The sequence below is a fragment of the Homalodisca vitripennis genome, chromosome 5 (assembly GCF_021130785.1).
Source record: "Homalodisca vitripennis isolate AUS2020 chromosome 5, UT_GWSS_2.1, whole genome shotgun sequence".
Classification (NCBI taxonomy): Eukaryota; Metazoa; Arthropoda; class Insecta; order Hemiptera; family Cicadellidae; genus Homalodisca; species Homalodisca vitripennis.
In genome coordinates, this window is record NC_060211.1 from 147,708,422 (window position 1) to 147,727,816 (window position 19,395).

Here is a 19,395-nt window from a genome sequence, read left to right on the forward strand (position 1 = left end):
TTCCTACACTTGGAATATTTTTATTATATTTTTTGAAATAATAACAAATAATGTATGTACTTACGTTATCTACATGGATGCTTCCTGAGAGGTTAGCTTATCTTGGGAAATGATAATAGATACAAAACAAACAAGAAGTATCCTGTGAACATATTTCGATCTCGCTTCATTTGGTGTACTTCTCTTCCTATGTGTTTCTATTTAAAAATCACATATAAAATGGTTAATGTGAATAATTTAAAACCTGGCAGTTATTTTACGATAATAAACGACACATCGTAACAATTTATTAAATAAATATTATGTCACACTGGAGATTATCATGGCACTGGTCACCACATATGAGTGAACCAGGCATTCGTGGTCCCGACCCAAACCTGTCAAACCCAACAATTTTCTGTCAATTATCCAGCCAGCTGATTCGAGAGTGAAACATGAAATAACTAGAAGTGAAACTGCAATCAAAGAAAATTAATACGCCTTTTTAAACTAAAAGATCTACTGGCCAACTTTGATTCGGATATAGTATTAGAAATGGTAAGTTTTTGTTTTCATACAGAAAACTGAATGAGAAAGAGTATGAATCAAAATTAATACTAATTTTAAGTCTCTTATTATCTACTAGAAACACTCTATCCTTGGGGATCTAACAAACACTATATGTGTGTCCAGAGTCTGTTTCTGTTTCGGAGTAGAAAGCCACCTGAAATGTCTCTGAAGTGAAGTACTTTAACTTTGAATTGGGACCACAAACTTATTAATGGAATAATAGACTCTTCATAGCTTCTCCGAGCCATATCCAAGTCTTTTTGAGATTGACCATCACTCGAACAACTACAGCTACCATGGTCCTATCGCCCGTCTTCACAAATTTGGCAATGGCGTTCCTGTAGATATAGACTTCTTCTGTAATAATACACCAGCTGAAGATTAATTGCGCGAACAACACAATGCATGTTTAGTTTTAGTTTATATAATAACCAATATTTGTTCATTCTTAATTAATTCATTATTTGTTATTTATTGTTAATTATTTAATTTTGTTGAGTTGTACATTTTTTATTACTTTGGGTGCAAGCTATCTTAGTAATAAAATTAAGTATATATGCTAGCACAGAGACCAATATTTGTGTCTTGAATACTAACTCCTCCTCCTCCTCCCCGACGTGATTAAAATTAATACAATAAATCTCAAAACCAGAAAATAAAACAGTTTTGGCACAAATAGAATAAACTTACGCAAGACAGTTTGTAAAAGTGAAGTCCTAAACTAAGTATTAAATGTAAATTATGGCGAAAAACACTATAAATGTTTATTGAGGTTTCATGCTCAAAGTAAAGGAACCTGCTGAATACAGCAAATAAGAAAGAAGAAGTGAAGAGAAGAGCGTGTCTGTGTGAGAAATTGAACATAACCTCCTAAAGGTGATTGTAAACAAGGTTATTGTGTGATTGACAATTTTATTGGCATTACTGTTCGTGTTAACTGTTTAGCTTTTAACATTGTGTTTGTTTTATTTTCTACATTTACGTACGTTTTAAAAGATTGAATATATATAAATAGAATGTGGTCGAGACTTTCGTTTAAGGTGTATTCATTGACTATTAAAGGATATCCTACAACATATATTTGTGAGAAAACAAGTGCTTCACTCTTAAGAATTTCTCAAGAGAGACTTACGCCTTCTTTAAGTTTATTTGTCAGTAAATATGGTAAAGCGTTTTATTCATTTGACTCTAAAGATAATGTAAATAAAACCACATTGGAAAAGGGACCATCATCTAATAAACCTAAGAAACCTAAGAAGGAGCTGAAAACTTATATTACTTTATTGGATTTAGATAAAAAAATGTCTGTTACAACAGTGGAAGATGCTGCAAAGTTAGCACTGAGAAGAAACTACAAACTAGTTAAAGTAGTTGATTTTGACCCCAAAACAGACAGGGCTGTTTATCAATTGCTTACAGAATCACAATACCTGAAAGATGATAAGGGTTGGGAAGAAACCAAAACAAAAAGTGAAAAATCCATAACAGACAGTAAAGTTGTATCTTTTTCTACTAATATAAATGAACACGATGTTTTAACTAAAATTAATATGATGAAGAAATGGTTATCAAAGAAATATGAAGTAAGAGTTGTTGTAACAGGTGATTTAAAAGCTGGAGTAAGTAGCCTACAGTTTATATATTTTTAGGCCAACTGATCCATTTAAAGTAAGTTATAACATAGATGACATAGTCTGATCATTTTTTATTTAGGCTACGACTGATTAAGAGCAAGGCCTACATTAAACTGTCACCTTTAACCCTAAAACGACAATGGTTGTAACACACAGTAGCCAGCCTTTTTTTGGGATAGTTATAAAAAATTTTGTTTGGTGTCGGTGAGGCTAAGGTACCTAGTTAGAGTTAGTGATAAGGTAATTGTCATATCAACGGCCGGAGCGGCAAAACACGAGTTTCGCGTTATTAACTTATTGGAATCGTTCTACAAAACAAACCAATATAAGGTTTGGCGGGGTGGAAATGAGAAGTAACGTTGTTCTAGAACATAAAAAATGGAACAACTGTTAGAGCACGGAGCAATATTTCCATGTTCTACATCCACATCAGGCATCACATGACCTTTGGTGACCATGATTCAACCTCGTGATGACGTCATCGGATGCGGCGCCACTTTGCAAACGTAAATGAAAAATAATACTGAAATGAGCAGAATTTTGATCCAAATGACCAATTTTTTCTTAAATTTCGAACTACAAATTAATTAGTTGAGACAAGTGCCTCCGGCCATCAGCACGGATTTGGTGCTGCCAAAGCCCGCGCTGATGTCAACGAAAGAAAAACATCCCTCGAGTTAGTACCTATCAGTAAAATATCAAATTCTAGAGGGGCTGATCAGAAATATAAATTGAATTGTAATGGAAAGGCAATTATGTACCGTGTAAAAAACTTAATAAATCATGAATACCCCTAATATGAATAAGTATATAAATGGACATTAATAGAGAATACTTACCATTAGTGTGTTCCACTGAATGTACAGAAACTAAATAATCTCGTTTTGGATGAAATGTAAACTCTTAACATGTCCGGCAAAACACTCCGACACACCATTTCACTACGATTGGTCGAACTAGTGGATGGTTGATCCATGATCGTCACGCACTCACTCGATCCAAACTACAGTACACGATATCTAGTGAAGCATTGACTTCTGCCCCAGAGCGTTCAGATAACAGATACGCTATCAGTCCCAGCCGCAGATAATATTTACGGCACACCAGTTCACTACGATTGGTCGAACTAGTGGATGGTTGATCCATGATTGTCACGCACTCACTCGATACAACCTACAGTACACATTATCTCTGACTTCTGCCCCAGAGCGTTCAGATAACAGATACGCTATCAGTCCCAGCCGCAGATAATATTTACGGCACACCAGTTCACTACGATTGGTCGAACTAGTGGATGGTTGATCCATGATTGTCACGCACTCACTCGATACAACCTACAGTACACATTATCTCTGACTTCTGCCCCAGAGCGCTCAGATAACAGATACGCTATCAGTCCCACCCGCAGATAATATTTACAGCTATCCAGATACAGCAAACAAACAGAACATTAAAACATTAAGAACTTAACTATTTATGTATATACCCTCTAAAATCATGTTATTTGTCATTTGCACCCCCTAAAACCATGTATATTTTTTGTTCAGGAGGATGAGCAGATAACGTTGATAACGTCAAATTCGTGATTTGCCACCTCGGCCTTTAATCTTATAATGTCCAGTGATAAAAAATTTGATGTTATTTTGAACATCAAATTACATTACATTATACTTAAGTTGTATAATTGATACAACTTACTGATAATAATATTGAAGCTGGATAATATATCGATTTGTTCAATAAAAACAATCAAATAACGAGTGTATGTCGTTTATTATAGTCTCCCCAAATATTCTTGTTGTTTAAACCTATTAGCCTAGTGTTGTACAGTATGCAGCGTGTATAAAAAGTCTGGATGTATGATTATAAGATATTGATATATTCAGATAAAAATATTGCAATTTATTATAGGAGAGTAGAATGTTTCCCTAGAATGTTTCATACAGAGTTTGGTTGGAGTATAATAAGTGGCCACCACGACAATCAAATCAGTTAAACCAAATTATCGATTTATCAATACCCATAATGTAATTTAGTTTATCAGTTGCATGATTGAGTGCACTATGATTTTTCTGACACGATCTCTTAAGCACGGTGAAGCAACCGCATTTTCTGTTTTTCAGACTCCATAAAAGTCTCAACTTCTAAGGATTCCATCACACCACTTGTGCGCCATGCATTCGTAGACGTGGGTAACCTCACGCCATGTGATGGAGAGTCCCAGTGAAAACAAATGTATATCAATATAACTTCACTTAAATAATTGACAATCTACAGATGTTCCAATGATTATGCATAAATATAGCGAAGTAGTGTGTGTCATTACAGTTTTTAACAAGATTCAGGATTAAACTGAAAGACTGCGGAGTAGAATCAATTTAATATGAAAATATAGCTTAATTTGTTGTAATATGTTGGTTGCAGATGTCTGTTGGCAGTTTGTCTGTTTACCGTCAACTGTCAGACAGAACTTGTCTTACGTGTGGTATAATATGTTGGTTGCAGGTCTCTGTTGGCAGTTTGTCCGTTTACTGTCAACTGTCAGACAGAACTTGTCTTACGTGTGGTATAATATGTTGGTTGCAGGTTTCTGTTGGCAGTTTGTCTGTTTACCATCAACTGTCAGACAGAACTTGCCTTACATGTGGTATAATATATTGGTTCCAGATGTCTGTTGGCAGTTTTTCTGTTTACTGTCAAGTGTCAGACAGAACTTGCCTTACGTGTGGTATAATATGTTTGTTGCAGATGTATGTTGGCAGTTTGTCTGTTTACCGTCAAGTTTCAGACAGAACTTGCCTTACCTAAAACTTCTAACGCTGTAATATTTACATGTTACATAAAAATGTTTAGCAAATTTGTAATCATTTTTTTTAATTTTAGGAGAATATATACAAATTAATTGAACAAAATATTGGTGTTGATGGAAGAATAGTACAAAAGAGAACCAAAGGGTCAGATGTCAGGTTTCAAATCCTTCCTCCAAAGAAAACGGAAAAAAGTTCAAAAGTGTCCGAGACGGAAACCACATAACACATGAGCTGTGAGGGAACGTTTAGTTTTATACTCTAGTTGGGCAGAGACAGAATTATTTGGATTCATACCTGTGTAAGTAAAAACATTAGTGTTATGTAAACTAGTTTCCATCAATATTGTTATTTTTAGGATGATATTCTTTGTAATTATCTGACGAATGTATAGATCTTTGTATTTATTAAACTATTGACTGCTAAGAGGGTATGAAGAACTTTCTATACATGTAAAGGAAACTAATAATGAAGCTAATAAGGAAACTGCTACTATTAAAATAGTTCATTTTCTATATAGGAAAATTTTTTTCATAATTCAGTAGAGGAAATGAAGTCATTAGTCCAGAGTACATCAGAATAACCTGAGCATTGGAGGCAGCAAGGTTCCATATTGATTGTGTACCCTGCAATATGGTAGGTCTTACAAAAAAAAAGATACTCGAAAACTTGTTTGATCAAGAGTTATGTTTATTTTCACCAATAAAATCAATAACTTATTTATATTACAGGCTTATTTAACTTTATAACTGTTAAATTCTGTTGTATGAATCGAGTTCTGGATAATACGAGATAAGTGTGTAAGTGTCTGCAGGGATGAAGGAAAGATGATACAAAAATTAAGTCTATTTTTTTTCAATATATTCTCCTCTAAGTTGTTCTACCTGTGATTGTACTAGTTTTAGCATAACCCATTCAATGCTAAAAAGTAATGCACAGTAAAAGTGAGTGCTCGGTTTACTTTCTGTGGTGTTTAGCAAATATTTGAATGGTATCGTGATGCGCCCAGGGTGCAATGTAGTCAAATTTTCCTCTCGCTCGCTTGTAGAATCGCAATTGTAGTCTGCTTTTCAAGTGCAGTGTTGCTGATGGTGGAAGGGTAATGAAGGGGGTGGTCGCCATGGTAGCTCTGTCACTCGGCATGAAACTTTATTAACAAGGAAGGTGGTTTTTTTCCCTTTAAAACTTATGAATGTCTTAGAATGAGACCGATCATTCGCACGTAGTATTGGTGTGGCCCCAGCATCTTAGGGCTGATTATTCTCCCATATCTCAGCACTTTTTGTCAGTATGAGTGATCTCCTATTTAACTAATAAGGCTGTTCACACTTCAGGCAATATTAATTAATTAGGTATTTTTACCCCCTTGAAATCCTAAATCAGCTAGAGTAAGAATACCCAATTAATTTGTCAACTGAATCCAATAGAGGCATAATCAATTCATTTTAATTCACTGTGGTGTTGCTTTCTTTAAAATTATTCAGAAATATTCCTTTATACTCTCAAAAATTGTCATAATTGTTTTTGTTGACTTTGTGACTTTTGCCATTAGAAAGTTTGCTTCTCAATTCTATAGATTCTCTTTTATTGAGCGGAATCGTAGTAGCATTGTTTTGTGCCCAGTGACAGTTGATTCCATGAAATTCTGTGGGTCTGCATTGTATTAATATTGAAAATTCATTGAAGTATTGAACTCGTTCTTCTTAATAAGCAGCTTCGATAATTTTTTACATCTATCTTGTACTCACCTTATTCATATGCAAATTTTCATTGATGATGCTCAAAACGCTTGGTTTTAAAAGTCCAAACCTCGCAGTAATTTCTTTGGTCTTAGACACAGACAATACAGTATTTCGGCTTCCTCAAGTTGGATTGTTTCAGTTATGACTGCTTTCATATTGCGACTGGAACATGTGTCATCATCCAGACTTTCTCTCACTAACCATCTAATCGTTCTTTAATATGCCCTAGATAAGACCCTCTTTACACAAAAATTTAATCACCACCAAATGCTTAATCTTAAACATTGTGAAACAGCACTATTTCCTTTAATACTAGAGAAGACTGAAAACCAGGAAAAGATTCTGGTAAGTGATAAAAAGTGTACTGTACAGCCATCGGCACGCTTAGCGGAACCGGTCCCAACCAGCTTGAAGTTAAGGAGGCTTGATTACACCACAAATGAAGATGTCTACAATAAACATGGATTCCTCCTACAATGGTCACGCACAAACAACGTTCTCCTACCATACTTATGATTACAATTAAGTGAACGGATGGCCGTTGGCTTACCCTTCTTGTGGACTACACTGCCATGTAGGTACACCTGCATACCTTGAGTAGTGAATGTGTTAAGAGATACATTAAATATTTTGTTACTGAGTCTTCTACAATAATCTAAAATGAATGTTTCACAAATAATAATGTTGCGAGTGAGGAAGAAAAATGTGCAACAGATGATGTCACCCTCAGCTCATCTTAGTTTCATCCGTTATTATTAGCTGTCCTGTGAAACATTTCTGTGCAGTGCCTCGGTACATCAAGCTGTAGCTTTCAGGGATTACAATAAAAGGTTCCGATTAATTTCCTGTTGGAGGTAACAATCACACAAGTGTTTTCTGAAAGCAGTTTTCACAGTTGCAATAGGGGGATTAAGGGAATTCTTTATTCAATTTTCAGAGTAGTGCTCAGTGATTAAATATGGAGAAATCCCTTCTGTAACTGTGGGAGTGGAACTTTGGAGTTAATTTGTTGGACTAAGAGACTGAAATGACTGAAATTTTGCTCAGGGAGCTGCTAACGTGTTGAGGTTATAATATTTAAGATACCTGTCTTATATATATCGAGGTTTGATAGTAATTCCCATAGTTGGTGGAATCAAATCCTTTTATTCAACCGGATTCTTGGTTCTGTTGTCTAATTTGTTGATACTCAGATTTTGTTCAGCCAACGGACTATCTACCCATCTGCATTTCAATGATAGTCAGCCATCTCCATTAGGTACAACTTACCACTGTGTTCACCATAAGGTGCCATGTGGCCCCTCATGTCAGTAGACGGTGCAGAAACTGATGTTTCCAATGGTGCCGGAATTATTAATTTTTGTACAAGAAATTAAATAGTAAATAGTGATGGTGCTACTGAACATCTGTCAAAGTTGCTTAAGCTTAGAAGATTAACTTAAAGTGCTTTGAACATGTTAAGTAATTCAAAAGATTATTGTGCTTCTATATCTCTGAAGGTTTTAAGATGACAGTCATTCAAAGTTTCAAAAAGTAGATTACATTTCACATAACCCTAGAACTGAAAAGTTTTTAAGTAATTATTGAATTATTTGCAATAAAATTTAATTTTTGTCTTTTGGTTGGTTGCAGGGTTACTAGATTATGTCGTATAACTTTTTGAAATGTCAAAAATATATTAGTTTTATGAAGAAACACGATTACCGGTAGCGTGATTCTTAATCGATTCCAACTGAATGTCATGGTGGTTCTTACATATGTCTTGGACCAGTTTGTCATCCAGTATGACTTACGAAAATCTTTCAGTATTGGTGCTGTTTGCCTTTATGCTCCATTAGAAGGATAGTTCTAGTCTTCAGTATTTCGTTGTTTATTTCATATTTACTAGAATTTAATTTTGGTTAGCCTGCATTATTCCTGAACCAAAAATAATACCTAATTGTATCAAGGTGGGAGTATGCTACACCATGTACCTTCGTTGAGGTTGCTTGTAAAATTTGAAGCCTCTAGCTACTGTTATTATTTGTCACATATGAATGTATTATTTTACATATTAATATGTCACGCATTAAAAGGTCACAATGAATGAATGAATGAAGCGTACGCCTTTTCAGTTTATTTACATATTTATTTATTTTATCATTTTCTTATCATGGTTACAGTACCCATAAAACCAGTGTAATGTTCACTAACGCTCAGCCCAGGTCAATGTTGTGACATGGATCATCATCGAACTGATGTTGCCTATGTAGAAATGAAGCTTCCAGATATCATGTGGGCAGATTGCAAGTAATAATGTTTTGTAAGATGTTAGGATCATTTTGTATGACATCAGAACAAATCATTCTGTGGCATTTCTTCTATTCAGGTGTGAAATACTTTAGAACCGATTTAAATATAATTTGTGTATTGACACTTTAATGAGGAATCTGTCTTAAACTTTCCTTGCCAATTCCTGTTAACGGAGACATTGCTCTGATAGTTAAATGGCAATCTTGTTGAACAAATTTACTAATTTTTTCAATGTTAGTTTTCTTGCATCTATCTTTAAAGACAATAATGATACTATAACAACCATTAAACAACGCCAAATGTCTAAAAAAACCTGTCACAATAATGAGATAACCATTGTAGAAAAAGTACACAAGAAGGATTCATATTGATTACAGCATTTATGTATTTAAATATTTAGAATTATATATTGTTTTGATTTTGTCTGTCCAGGAATACAAGATGCCAGGTTTTGGCAAGTATTGATGTACTCAAATCAGAAAACCAGGGCTAGAAGACAGAAAAATATAGAGAATATCGTTTGAAAACGAAGAAACATTTATAAAATATCATTTGGTTGTAATAGTAAAGGGTCACTTCCGGAGTGTTCCATCCCTTTTAAACCAAGGGATAAACATTTTAAACACATTTATAATGGATGTATATTTGTAAAATATAAGCTATTTTGTTTTTGTGTTTGGGTTATTCTTTAAAAGTTTAAATAATTTACCCACTCTGTTATCTGTTATAGTCATGTACTGTATACACTGTTTTTTCTTGGCAGATAAATAAGGACAGTGGATGTATTGCGTTTATCTTCCCAAGCAAAAAACAATTTGTTAAAACGAATGAAAGACTATAATTTTTATCAACTTATTGAGAAAAAAAAACTATGCACTATTTCCTTGTTACTACTTTTTCTAATACTTAGTGGATTAGAAAGTATTGTAATGCCAAATATATGCTATATTGCTCTTAGTTGAAACACAATTTTTTTAATTTTCTGAGTAAAAGATAGGCTTTAATGTATCGTAAATTTATAAAAAATTAATTTTCTTAAATACGTTGGATATTAAAAGGTATCACTTAAACTACTGCCAGTTTTAATATGCTGCTAATAGTGAAATTGGATTATCGATGAAGCTACAATGAGAAACCTGAAAAAGAACGATGAGACCTGAGGTTCACCCCAGATGAGTTCATGTTGGCTAGATATATAGTACTACTGGTAAGAACTTGAATCTTGTGTGGTTTGCTTAAAGAATGGAAGAAAGTTTATGCCAGTTACGTGGTACTGTTTCTTTTATAATATGATGTTGTATTTATAGAATGTACAGATAATGTACAATAACCTGATGTTGCTTTACTAATTCAAAACCACTTTCACAATGGTGCATAAAAATGGTAAAACATAGGGTTTTTGAAAAGTTTGGTAGACTTTAGCTCCCAAACAAATATGTCAAAAATAAAATTGTCACAAATAAAATTATTTCAAATATTAATTTGAAGAAAATTTTTCCATAGGAGATGATAAAGTTGGCCGCAATATTGGAAATGGTGGCCAGGTTTTAAAATTCTAAAAAAACTCAAATTTTTCACAATCACTGAAAAGTAGGTGGAGATCAGGCTGTACTAGTAGCCATCTTGATTTAGTCGCATACAAATAATGTTAGATTGCCACAGAAGAAGTTCTGTTGGGGTGTTTCTGTGTAGAGGGGAAGGAAAGGGGGGGGTTGTTTGGGTTGGTAGTGGGGGGCGGCAAAAGTATATATTGTTTAGGGCACCAGAATAGCTTGTGCCAGTTCTGATCGTCTCTCTAATACATCTGAAACAAAAGTGGAGGCAAAAGCAGTATCCAGCTGGAAAAACTACCCTTATCTTTGAGTTAAAAATGAGGATTTAATATTGTATTTTACTCTTATTATTACCCAGATTGGTAAAAAACCAGTAAGATCTGCTGAAAAAATGTGATGTTTGACTAGACACTAATTTCTATGTTTTATGTTTTCTATGTTACCATCTATATATATAAAAATGAAACTGTTCGTGTGTAACAGCATCACTCACAAACGGCTGGACGGATTCGCCTAATTTTTTTTTTTTAATTTGTTCGTCTTGATCTGTAGAAGGTTATAGGATACTACTTTTTATCCCTTTTTCCCGATTCAGGATTCCGCCCCACTGGTTACAGAAATACCCGTAAGAAATGCATTGCAGCAAACATATGTTATTAAGTGAAAGAGTCTTTTCAAATTTTTAATCAGCTGTTCTTTGTAAACATATATAATGCGACAAAAAATATATTTATATATAAATTTCTTTACACTTATAGTTTTAAAGCATAGAGTAAGCTTAAGAGAAACGACAAATTTTGTTTAAACTGTTTCTGCAATCATAATATATAAAAATGAATGTTTGTGTGTTTGTCCTTTATAGACTCAGAAACTATTGGACCGATCACTATGAAAATTTGTATTTTTCTATGTAGAAGGTTTATACGCAATGCCCATTGATGTAACTAACCACCAGGCTGTACTGCAAGATATAAAAGTTATCAAAGCGCCTGCACATTATAAACTGCAATTACAACACAGTAGTTACGTATATTAAAATATCCAAACACTATTTGAAGGCAAAGAAATATACGGGCAAAGCTTAAGAGACGCGTGCGAAGCCGCGGGAAACAGCTAGTAAAGTCTATGTTTAAGTTGGTGTCTGTTAGTAGTCTCATCACTTCAATGTACCTGACAGTGGCGTAACTAAGAGGGGGGATGAGGGCATAGAACCCCTCCCCCAAAAGTTCCTAAAATTATGTTGCAACAGGAATCCAATTCATTTGAAATATGGATGTTTTACTGTTTAATGTTAAATTAAATGTTTTACTTATAAATTGCCTGTCTAATTTATTTAAGTGTGGATTTATTCAGATTTATTCCATACTCCCTAGTGTAGTAAGCTCTTTAATCAGTTCATACTCCCCAAAGTCAAGTCCTGATTACACCACTGATGCCTGTAGGTGTAAAGGTGTATTTTGCAGTCTCCATTCTTTGTTACAGGTGTTGAGGACTTGTAAAGTGAATAAACAGGCTAGTTCACAAGTAGGTCATTCAGTCTCTTTTCCAAGGTACTCCTCTTCAGTCCTCTTATTGTTCCTGGAAGAACTTGCCATAGCTTCTGGCCGATGGAGGATGGTTTTCCTTCAAAAATTGCTGTGCAATGAGAGGGCAGAACATAGTTTGTTGCATGGCGAGTGTTTTACAAATGGAAGTCTTTCCCTGTTTGAAGATTTAGACTGTGAACATATAAAATAACTTCTTGAATGTACAGAGCAGTGACTGTCAATATGCTGCGGGTTAGGAAGGTTTGCCTGCAGCTTTGTTGAGGTTCAAAGTCAGCGAGGAGTCTGATGGTGTTTTTCTGCAGGACAAGCACTGTGTTCAGGGTTCCAGTAGAGGATCCGCCTCACACAGCAAGCCAATACTTCATAATATGGATTTCTACCAATAAATGGTAGGCTGTTTTGCTGTTTTTAAATTTACAATCCATTTTATGCGCTGAACATCATATAGCTTATACCTGTGCTTATTGTTTGCAAAGGCTATCCAAATGCTCTGTTCAGTTGAGACTCCCATTCATGATTACTCCAAGGAAGTTAACATGGTTTTCAATTTCTACATCAAGTATTTTTGAAATGTAGTCTATTCTTTTGCTAAAATGAATCTGTATTGTTGTTGATGGGTTAACAGCCAAGTAGTTTTTTCTAGGAGTTACAGGCACTCCCTCTGCAGTGGCATCCCTGATCAGGAGTGTTATGTCATCAGCATACATTACACAGGTGGTGTTGTGGTCTTGGGTGTATGCTGGGAAGTCATTGACAAATAAAACAAAGATAACTGGGCCCAGGAGTGATCCTTGTGGCACTCTGTGTGTGAATGGTTGTGGGTTTGACTGATAGGAGTTTTTAAGGCCATGTTTAGTGCTATATATTAGGAAATCCAAAGAATGAACTAAATAAGGAAGAAATATTTGGAATGCATCAAAATAATTGTAACAACTGTGATTTAAAATACATTAGTCAAACAAAAAGAAGTTAAAAAAGAGAGCTAAGGAACATAGAGCTGTTTAAATACTTATCACCAAGAAGAAAGATCAGCCATGGCAAAACATGCACTTTGAACTGTACACTGTTCTTCAAAAGTAAAATTATTAAATGAAATCCAAAGTAAAATATTTCTTGAAAGTTACAAAATAATAATTATAAGGAACTAAAGTAATTTAGTAAATAATAATCCTTGGCCTTTCCAAAATTCACCTGTTTATGATTGAAATAAATATCAATGTTGTTTGTCCAATATAGACAGACATATTCCTATATTAATAGACACACTTTCGGGTTTTTAAAATTTTATCTCTTTGTACTTTTAATTACATGAGCTATTAATTTAAGTACAAAATCGTTTCTATTATTACTTAACCACTTTTATTTTTGTTATGTGGTTTTGGCGATGTTCCATTACGAAAGGCCTCACAAAAATAAAATTTAATTATTATTGGAGTTTGTTTTAACATTAATTAAATACAAGAGCCTCACCGGCTCGTTCAAACTGTCGGTGAAATCCTCCGGAGAAGGAGCCAAGTCTGCCGGTGTAAATCCTATAATAAAGAAGCTTCTACAATTTAGTTATTATTATTGTTTAAATCCTGGTCTGATGCCAAGGTATGAAGAACAACGAGTGAGTATAAAAAATGTTTAGCGTGTGAAAGTGTGTGAGTGTGAAAGATAGACAAGTCTCTGTATAACTGACGTTTATAATACCACTCTAATATCTGTGTCAACAGCAGGAGAGAAATGTATTTATCAATTTTGCACCACACTGTGTAGGCTAACCGATGTTTGTTCTAGCTTGACAGAATTAATAGCAATGTAATGCCAATAGTAGAATAAAACTTTAGGCATCTACTACTTATATAGGCTATTAGTATACTAAATAATAAACCTTGGGACACTGCACCAAGTGGAGTTATTCATAGCATATCCTCAGTCTCTATAAATATTATCCAGAAATATATATTATACATCTTGTAGAACATATAATTCAAAATACTCGTATATTTACTAATAAAACAACTGAAGAGGATTCTTGTGCGAACTGTAGGTTGACATTGTTGAATAATTTTCTCCCGAAAGACGATTTTGAACCATAGTAAAGTGGCTTGAAAATATAGAAGGGAAAATGGAATATCGGTCAGAAATATATTTCTTGCTGTATGGATATATGCACACTACGCCGAGGACAATTTGAATTATTGTGTTCAAATTGACTATTCATGTTTCTATAGATAAACTATCCTGACGAAGAAGAATATTTTTGTATAGAGAAGAACAAAAATTAAGTATTGGTTGCATTTATAAAATGGCAGACTATTATTTTAATATTTCAATCGAGGGGGCTTTCTCGTTTGATCAAACTGACCGGAAACGTCGTGTGGACCCCAGCGGAAGGATACGTTAGTCAGATTTCATCGCCTCAACCTGACTCGGATTATCTTGATTATCTCGTTTTATAAAACTGACCGGAAACAGCGTGTGGACCCTAGTAGAAAGATACGTTAGTCAAATTTCATCGCATCAACCTGACTTGGATTATCTTGATTATCTCGTTTGTTCAAACTGACCGGAAGCAGCATGTGGATACTACCGGAAGTGTCACATATTCAAATGTTATTGCCTTAATCATTCTCGGGGTAGTTGGATTATCCATTCAAGCCAGATTAATAACTACTAGATGAAAAACTGTAATAAAAATATTAGTTCAACGGTAGACTTTGTTTTGTTAGTTCTTTCATATACGAAGTACTTACTCAGAATAGGCATAATCTTCTTGAACATTCATGTCATCATGATGGATTGATAATTATGTTTTTTGTGATAAGGAACACATTGTCAGCACAGAGTCAAGTATTGTAGTGTCCGGTCATAGTACAAGAGTAGTCTACAAAGTGTGAAATAGGTGGGGTTTGGTCATATAAGAGAGTAACTGATTCTGTTGCATCGGATACCATATTTATCATATTACACGCACACGAAAAATCTTAGGATGGTTATGTATTTTAAAGTTTTTTAACCATTTTTAAAGTTTTTAACTGTTTTAAAGTGTTAACTATTTTAAAGTATTTATAATTTTACATTTTTAAGTATATAAAGTTGTATGAATACTGGTTAATTTGACCAAATTTAATTTAAAGTAACCTGTACTGATTTTGTATACTTGTATTTCAATAACATATGTCATGTTTTAAATAAATACTTGAATGTTGAATGTTATATTACATTTAGTTTTGTGCTCTAGACAATTAGCTTAGAATTAAGATGAAAGTGTCGCATGCTATACAATATGCGAGTTGTTTTACAGCAATAAAGAGATTTATTATTATTATTTAGCAATAAGGAAATACAAAACGGGAAACAAAGGGGCAATAATCATCCCGTGGTCGATAATTATAATGATTAAACGAATTAATTAATTTTATTATTTTTGTACCATTCGATACTGTGAATAATAATATTCTCGTACTAAGTAATGGATTAATAAACTAATTATCTTCAGACAGAGACACATACAGAACACAGAGAACAGAAGGACACATACAGTCGTGGTCTACAAATACAGTTTTGTTTTTAGGTTAAGCGTACTTGCTTCTAAGAAACTGCTAAACAAAAGACAAATATATATGTGCAAGGTTAACAAAAATGTTGTCTATACTCCCCTGTCAGGCCTTAGGATGATGCCTGTAATAGTTGACCTAAAAATATAATCATAAAGGATATTTAATATGGCATTTGAGTCTTTGTTATGACTGGTAGGACGCCAACAAACAACACATTTCTATTTCTTCGATTTACGTATATGCATGTACGTTCATTAATTATTACGATGGTTACTAACCGATCGCTATAACGTGTTTCTGTCACGCTGTATGTGAAAACTAAAAATTAGATGGGTAAAGTAAATGAAATATCCTGCTTTGCAAATAATATTAAACTTGAAGTACTGTACATATTTTCGATGTCTATACTTGATCGCATCTACGCGTAATGCACGCAGTGGATTTAAGCCGCTTAGTGGCGTTAAAAAAACACGCAATTAATAATCAGGTCTCAAAATTTGTGTAGTTGTATACGCAAAATATATCTTCTATATACAGAGTGTACCACGAGGAGATTTCAACGTTTGATTTTATATTACTTGCCCATTTATGCACCGAATAATTTTCTAACTCTACACAATTAATAAAGTAGAGTTAAAAATATTCTGTGAAAATTTCAGCTCAAACATACAATTATTAATATTATAAAACATTTTTCGTGCTCCCGTACACCAGCTTCACTGGGAGGTACTAAACATTTGTAGTGGTAACCTCCCCCATTCATAATTGAATCTAGTATCATCTACTATACCGTATCTAGTATTCATCGACCTATGAATCTAGGTAATTTTATGTATGTACGAGTAGTATGATGTAATGGCGGGGGGAGGGTAGCATTACCGGAATATCTAGGAAGTGTCTAGCCTATTCATTCCACCGGATTATGTTTAAATTATGTACTATTAAATATTTCAACACAAACAAAGTGTATTGTGTACATTTACTACGTGTAATGTGTTTACTCATAATGTTACAAGAAGAAGTAGCGTACTAATATGAAATATAAGTATAATGTAAGTATAATATTTTACTAATAATATTTTTCAATATAACTTCCATTTGAAACATACAGTTATAATTTTTAGGGATGGCATCAATGCCAAAGAAAGGTCGTCCATCAACTTTTGCAGTAGATGAAACTAGGCGTCTCATTTCAACACATAGGGACAAAATTGTGGTAGATGGAAATGAGAAGAAAAACCACATTTGGAATGACATATCTAGTGCCATCAATGCAATACCCGAGCTGAAAACCTCTGTATCTGCATCTAATGTTTATCTTGTGGTGAAGGAGAACAGGTAGGTTCAATGATTTTATAAGTTTTAAAATAAGATGTCTATTATGTATGTGTATCGATACCAGGCGCTCTATAGTGTTCCACTACAATAGGGTTATTCTCACGGTTTTTAACTTTCATAATCTTATTACTTTTTGCGGTATTAAGCTTTAATAAGATTAAACCTCCGCAATCTTTGGCAACCATTGGTACCGAGAACCTCCTTTTTGAGAACATTAGCGACATTTCATCTTTTCAGAGGGACAATATTTATTCTGTAACGTTAAAAGGAGTTTGAGATTTTTTCTGAACAAACTGTTATAATATTGGAAATTAAAATTAGTTTTAAGCACGTCTTAAAAAAGGGAAATCTTTCATGATTTGAAGGCACAAAATGGGATGGTAAGAATGCATAAGTTTGAACTTTATTTCTATTGGCCTACAGTCAAAATGGCTGCCAATAAATGAGAATATTCAGTATATTATATTTAATTTTTTATGGTGTTTTATGATCGAAGTTGGTTTTCATTCGTTTACATTTTCTCAATCAGAGCACGAGGCAAACTCGACGATGGTACTGGAAAAACCATAGACAGAAAGTGAATTTCAAACAGATGGAATTTGATTCTTTATAACCAAATTATGTTTCGAGACCTATCTATGTATATACAAGGAAATTACCTGACTGACTTATTGACTCATCAACGCATAGTACAATTATTAAAGTTAGAGACATGACGTGTGGTATATGCCTTAGGGTGGTCCGAAACAATGTTCATTAGACTTAAATCTAAAATGTATCAGGAGATTACAATAGCTTTAAGAGACTACGATTGTCTCAGAAGTGTTTAGAATATCATAGAAAAAGAATATGTCAATTATAGTGTCCTGTTTTTCAACAAGAACGGTATGAAGTCGTTATATATTCGTAATATATATTCATTACTACTTCATTGCAATCCTGCTACTTCTCTTATCCATTACTGATCTATGTTCTTAAAGGTACGGGCTCTTAACTACTCTTCTTCATTATGATGGATCTACCAGTTCTGTGGAATCCCCGAGAGAAGAACAAATATCCTCGTCCAGAACGAAGACAAATATTCGACGAAATTTCCAGTGATGAATTTGCAGGAGAAGTTAAAAACTTTAAAACTACTTTAAGCAGGAAAGGCTGAAAGACATGACACCAGATCAAGCCACATACAAGGACGGGAAGACTGTTAAGAGGACATATGTTCAATTAAGACGACACACATTATGGACACACATTTTCAATTCTTATTTATGGACATATACAAAAGTGCCATGTAAAGTTTCGTACTCCAGAGGGCGAGTTTTAATGTCGGGTGTTTTGCATGCTATTACGATTGATGGTCATTGCACTTTTTGCAAATCAAAACTTCATTCCTTCAGGTTCAAGTTGCCAGAAGAAGGGGAAACTGCTGAATTCGTCTGCAAATATGAAGGAAATTTTAATATTATACACCAAAAAAGTTAAAAAGAGATTTAGCTGGACATGTTTTAAAAGTAGCTTTCAATGGCGTTATAGACAAAAATGTAGCATCGACCGCGTACCAAAGGCTTCGAGCTGATAAACTGATGTGTTTTGGAAACCAGAACCTGCGAATTTGCCCTCTACAAGTCAGTTAAGACATGCAAAAGCCAAACATTGCGCTTTACGGGCAGACGAAAACTCCATTGTAGCTATGGTGAAAGCTATGCATGCTTCTAGATAAGTTAACATAATAAGACACGTTACTTACGACAAATTGTGAGTCGGGTATCATAGTTCTGCGCAAATTCAGGTATATAGACAACACTGAAGAATAACTTCCCTTTTCTGCATCAATTGATGCCACTGGAGGAGTAGTGAAGCGCTTAGAATGAGCTCCGGGAGTAAAGACAGGCAACTTACGTTTGCACAGATTTGTGGTTAGGGGAAAGGAATCACAGAAAATGTATCCAGTGTGCAGCCTTCTTTCGGAGAGTTATGACACATAAACATTGCGCCATTGGTAGCGTGCTTCCTCCACAACCATCATGTCAGCCTGCGTCCAAGCTTTTACTTCATTGCCGTCACTTAAAGCTTACTGTGGGCGCTGTGCACAACTCTTGGGTCTTGCAGATGAGATGAATGTTGTGTGCCTGACATTCCAAACTGTTTTGTTCGGAACGATGTAGCACATGTTAAACCAGTTATCACTTGGAAATGTTAAAAACATGCATTCAAAATAACAAAGCAGCTTTACGTCAGGTGTTTATGTCGAATTCTACAATCCGCCAGCATCAAAGACGTACAACATATTTTAAAACATGTAATTACAGTTGCTATATCACCTACGGAAGGCTCGGATATGACAGAAAATCATACACCATGTAAAGAAAGTAAACAATTTTCAATTAA

General features: G+C 34.3%; 2 protein-coding genes across 2 annotated transcripts; both read left to right on the forward strand.

Moving 5' to 3' along the window:
• Window positions 1-1,372: 1,372 nt before the first annotated feature.
• Window positions 1,373-9,698, forward strand: LOC124363001 (translation initiation factor IF-3, mitochondrial). Its single transcript, XM_046818041.1, has 3 exons — window positions 1,373-2,168; window positions 5,067-5,291; window positions 9,457-9,698. Exons 1-2 carry the CDS (start codon window positions 1,566-1,568, stop codon window positions 5,214-5,216), a joined length of 753 nt encoding a protein of 250 aa, XP_046673997.1. The 5' UTR covers window positions 1,373-1,565; the 3' UTR covers window positions 5,217-5,291; window positions 9,457-9,698.
• Window positions 9,699-16,802: 7,104 nt separating this feature from the next.
• Window positions 16,803-18,212, forward strand: LOC124363947. The gene is made up of 2 exons (XM_046819217.1): window positions 16,803-17,010; window positions 17,991-18,212. The coding sequence occupies exons 1-2, from the start codon at window positions 16,808-16,810 to the stop codon at window positions 18,109-18,111; spliced, it is 324 nt and encodes a 107-aa protein (XP_046675173.1). The 5' UTR covers window positions 16,803-16,807; the 3' UTR covers window positions 18,112-18,212.
• The last annotated feature ends 1,183 nt before the right edge of the window (window positions 18,213-19,395 follow it).

Bases quoted from the DNA above. Each gene is read 5' to 3' on its own strand.
- LOC124363001 (XM_046818041.1), top strand. From the start codon at position 1,566: ATGTGGTCGAGACTTTCGTTTAAGGTGTATTCATTGACTATTAAAGGA. The intron at 2,169-5,066 runs GTAAGTAGCCTA...TTTTAATTTTAG, and splicing joins CAGGTGATTTAAAAGCTGGA to GAGAATATATACAAATTAAT.
- LOC124363947 (XM_046819217.1), top strand. From the start codon at position 16,808: ATGCCAAAGAAAGGTCGTCCATCAACTTTTGCAGTAGATGAAACTAGG. The intron at 17,011-17,990 runs GTAGGTTCAATG...ATGTTCTTAAAG, and splicing joins CTTGTGGTGAAGGAGAACAG to GTACGGGCTCTTAACTACTC.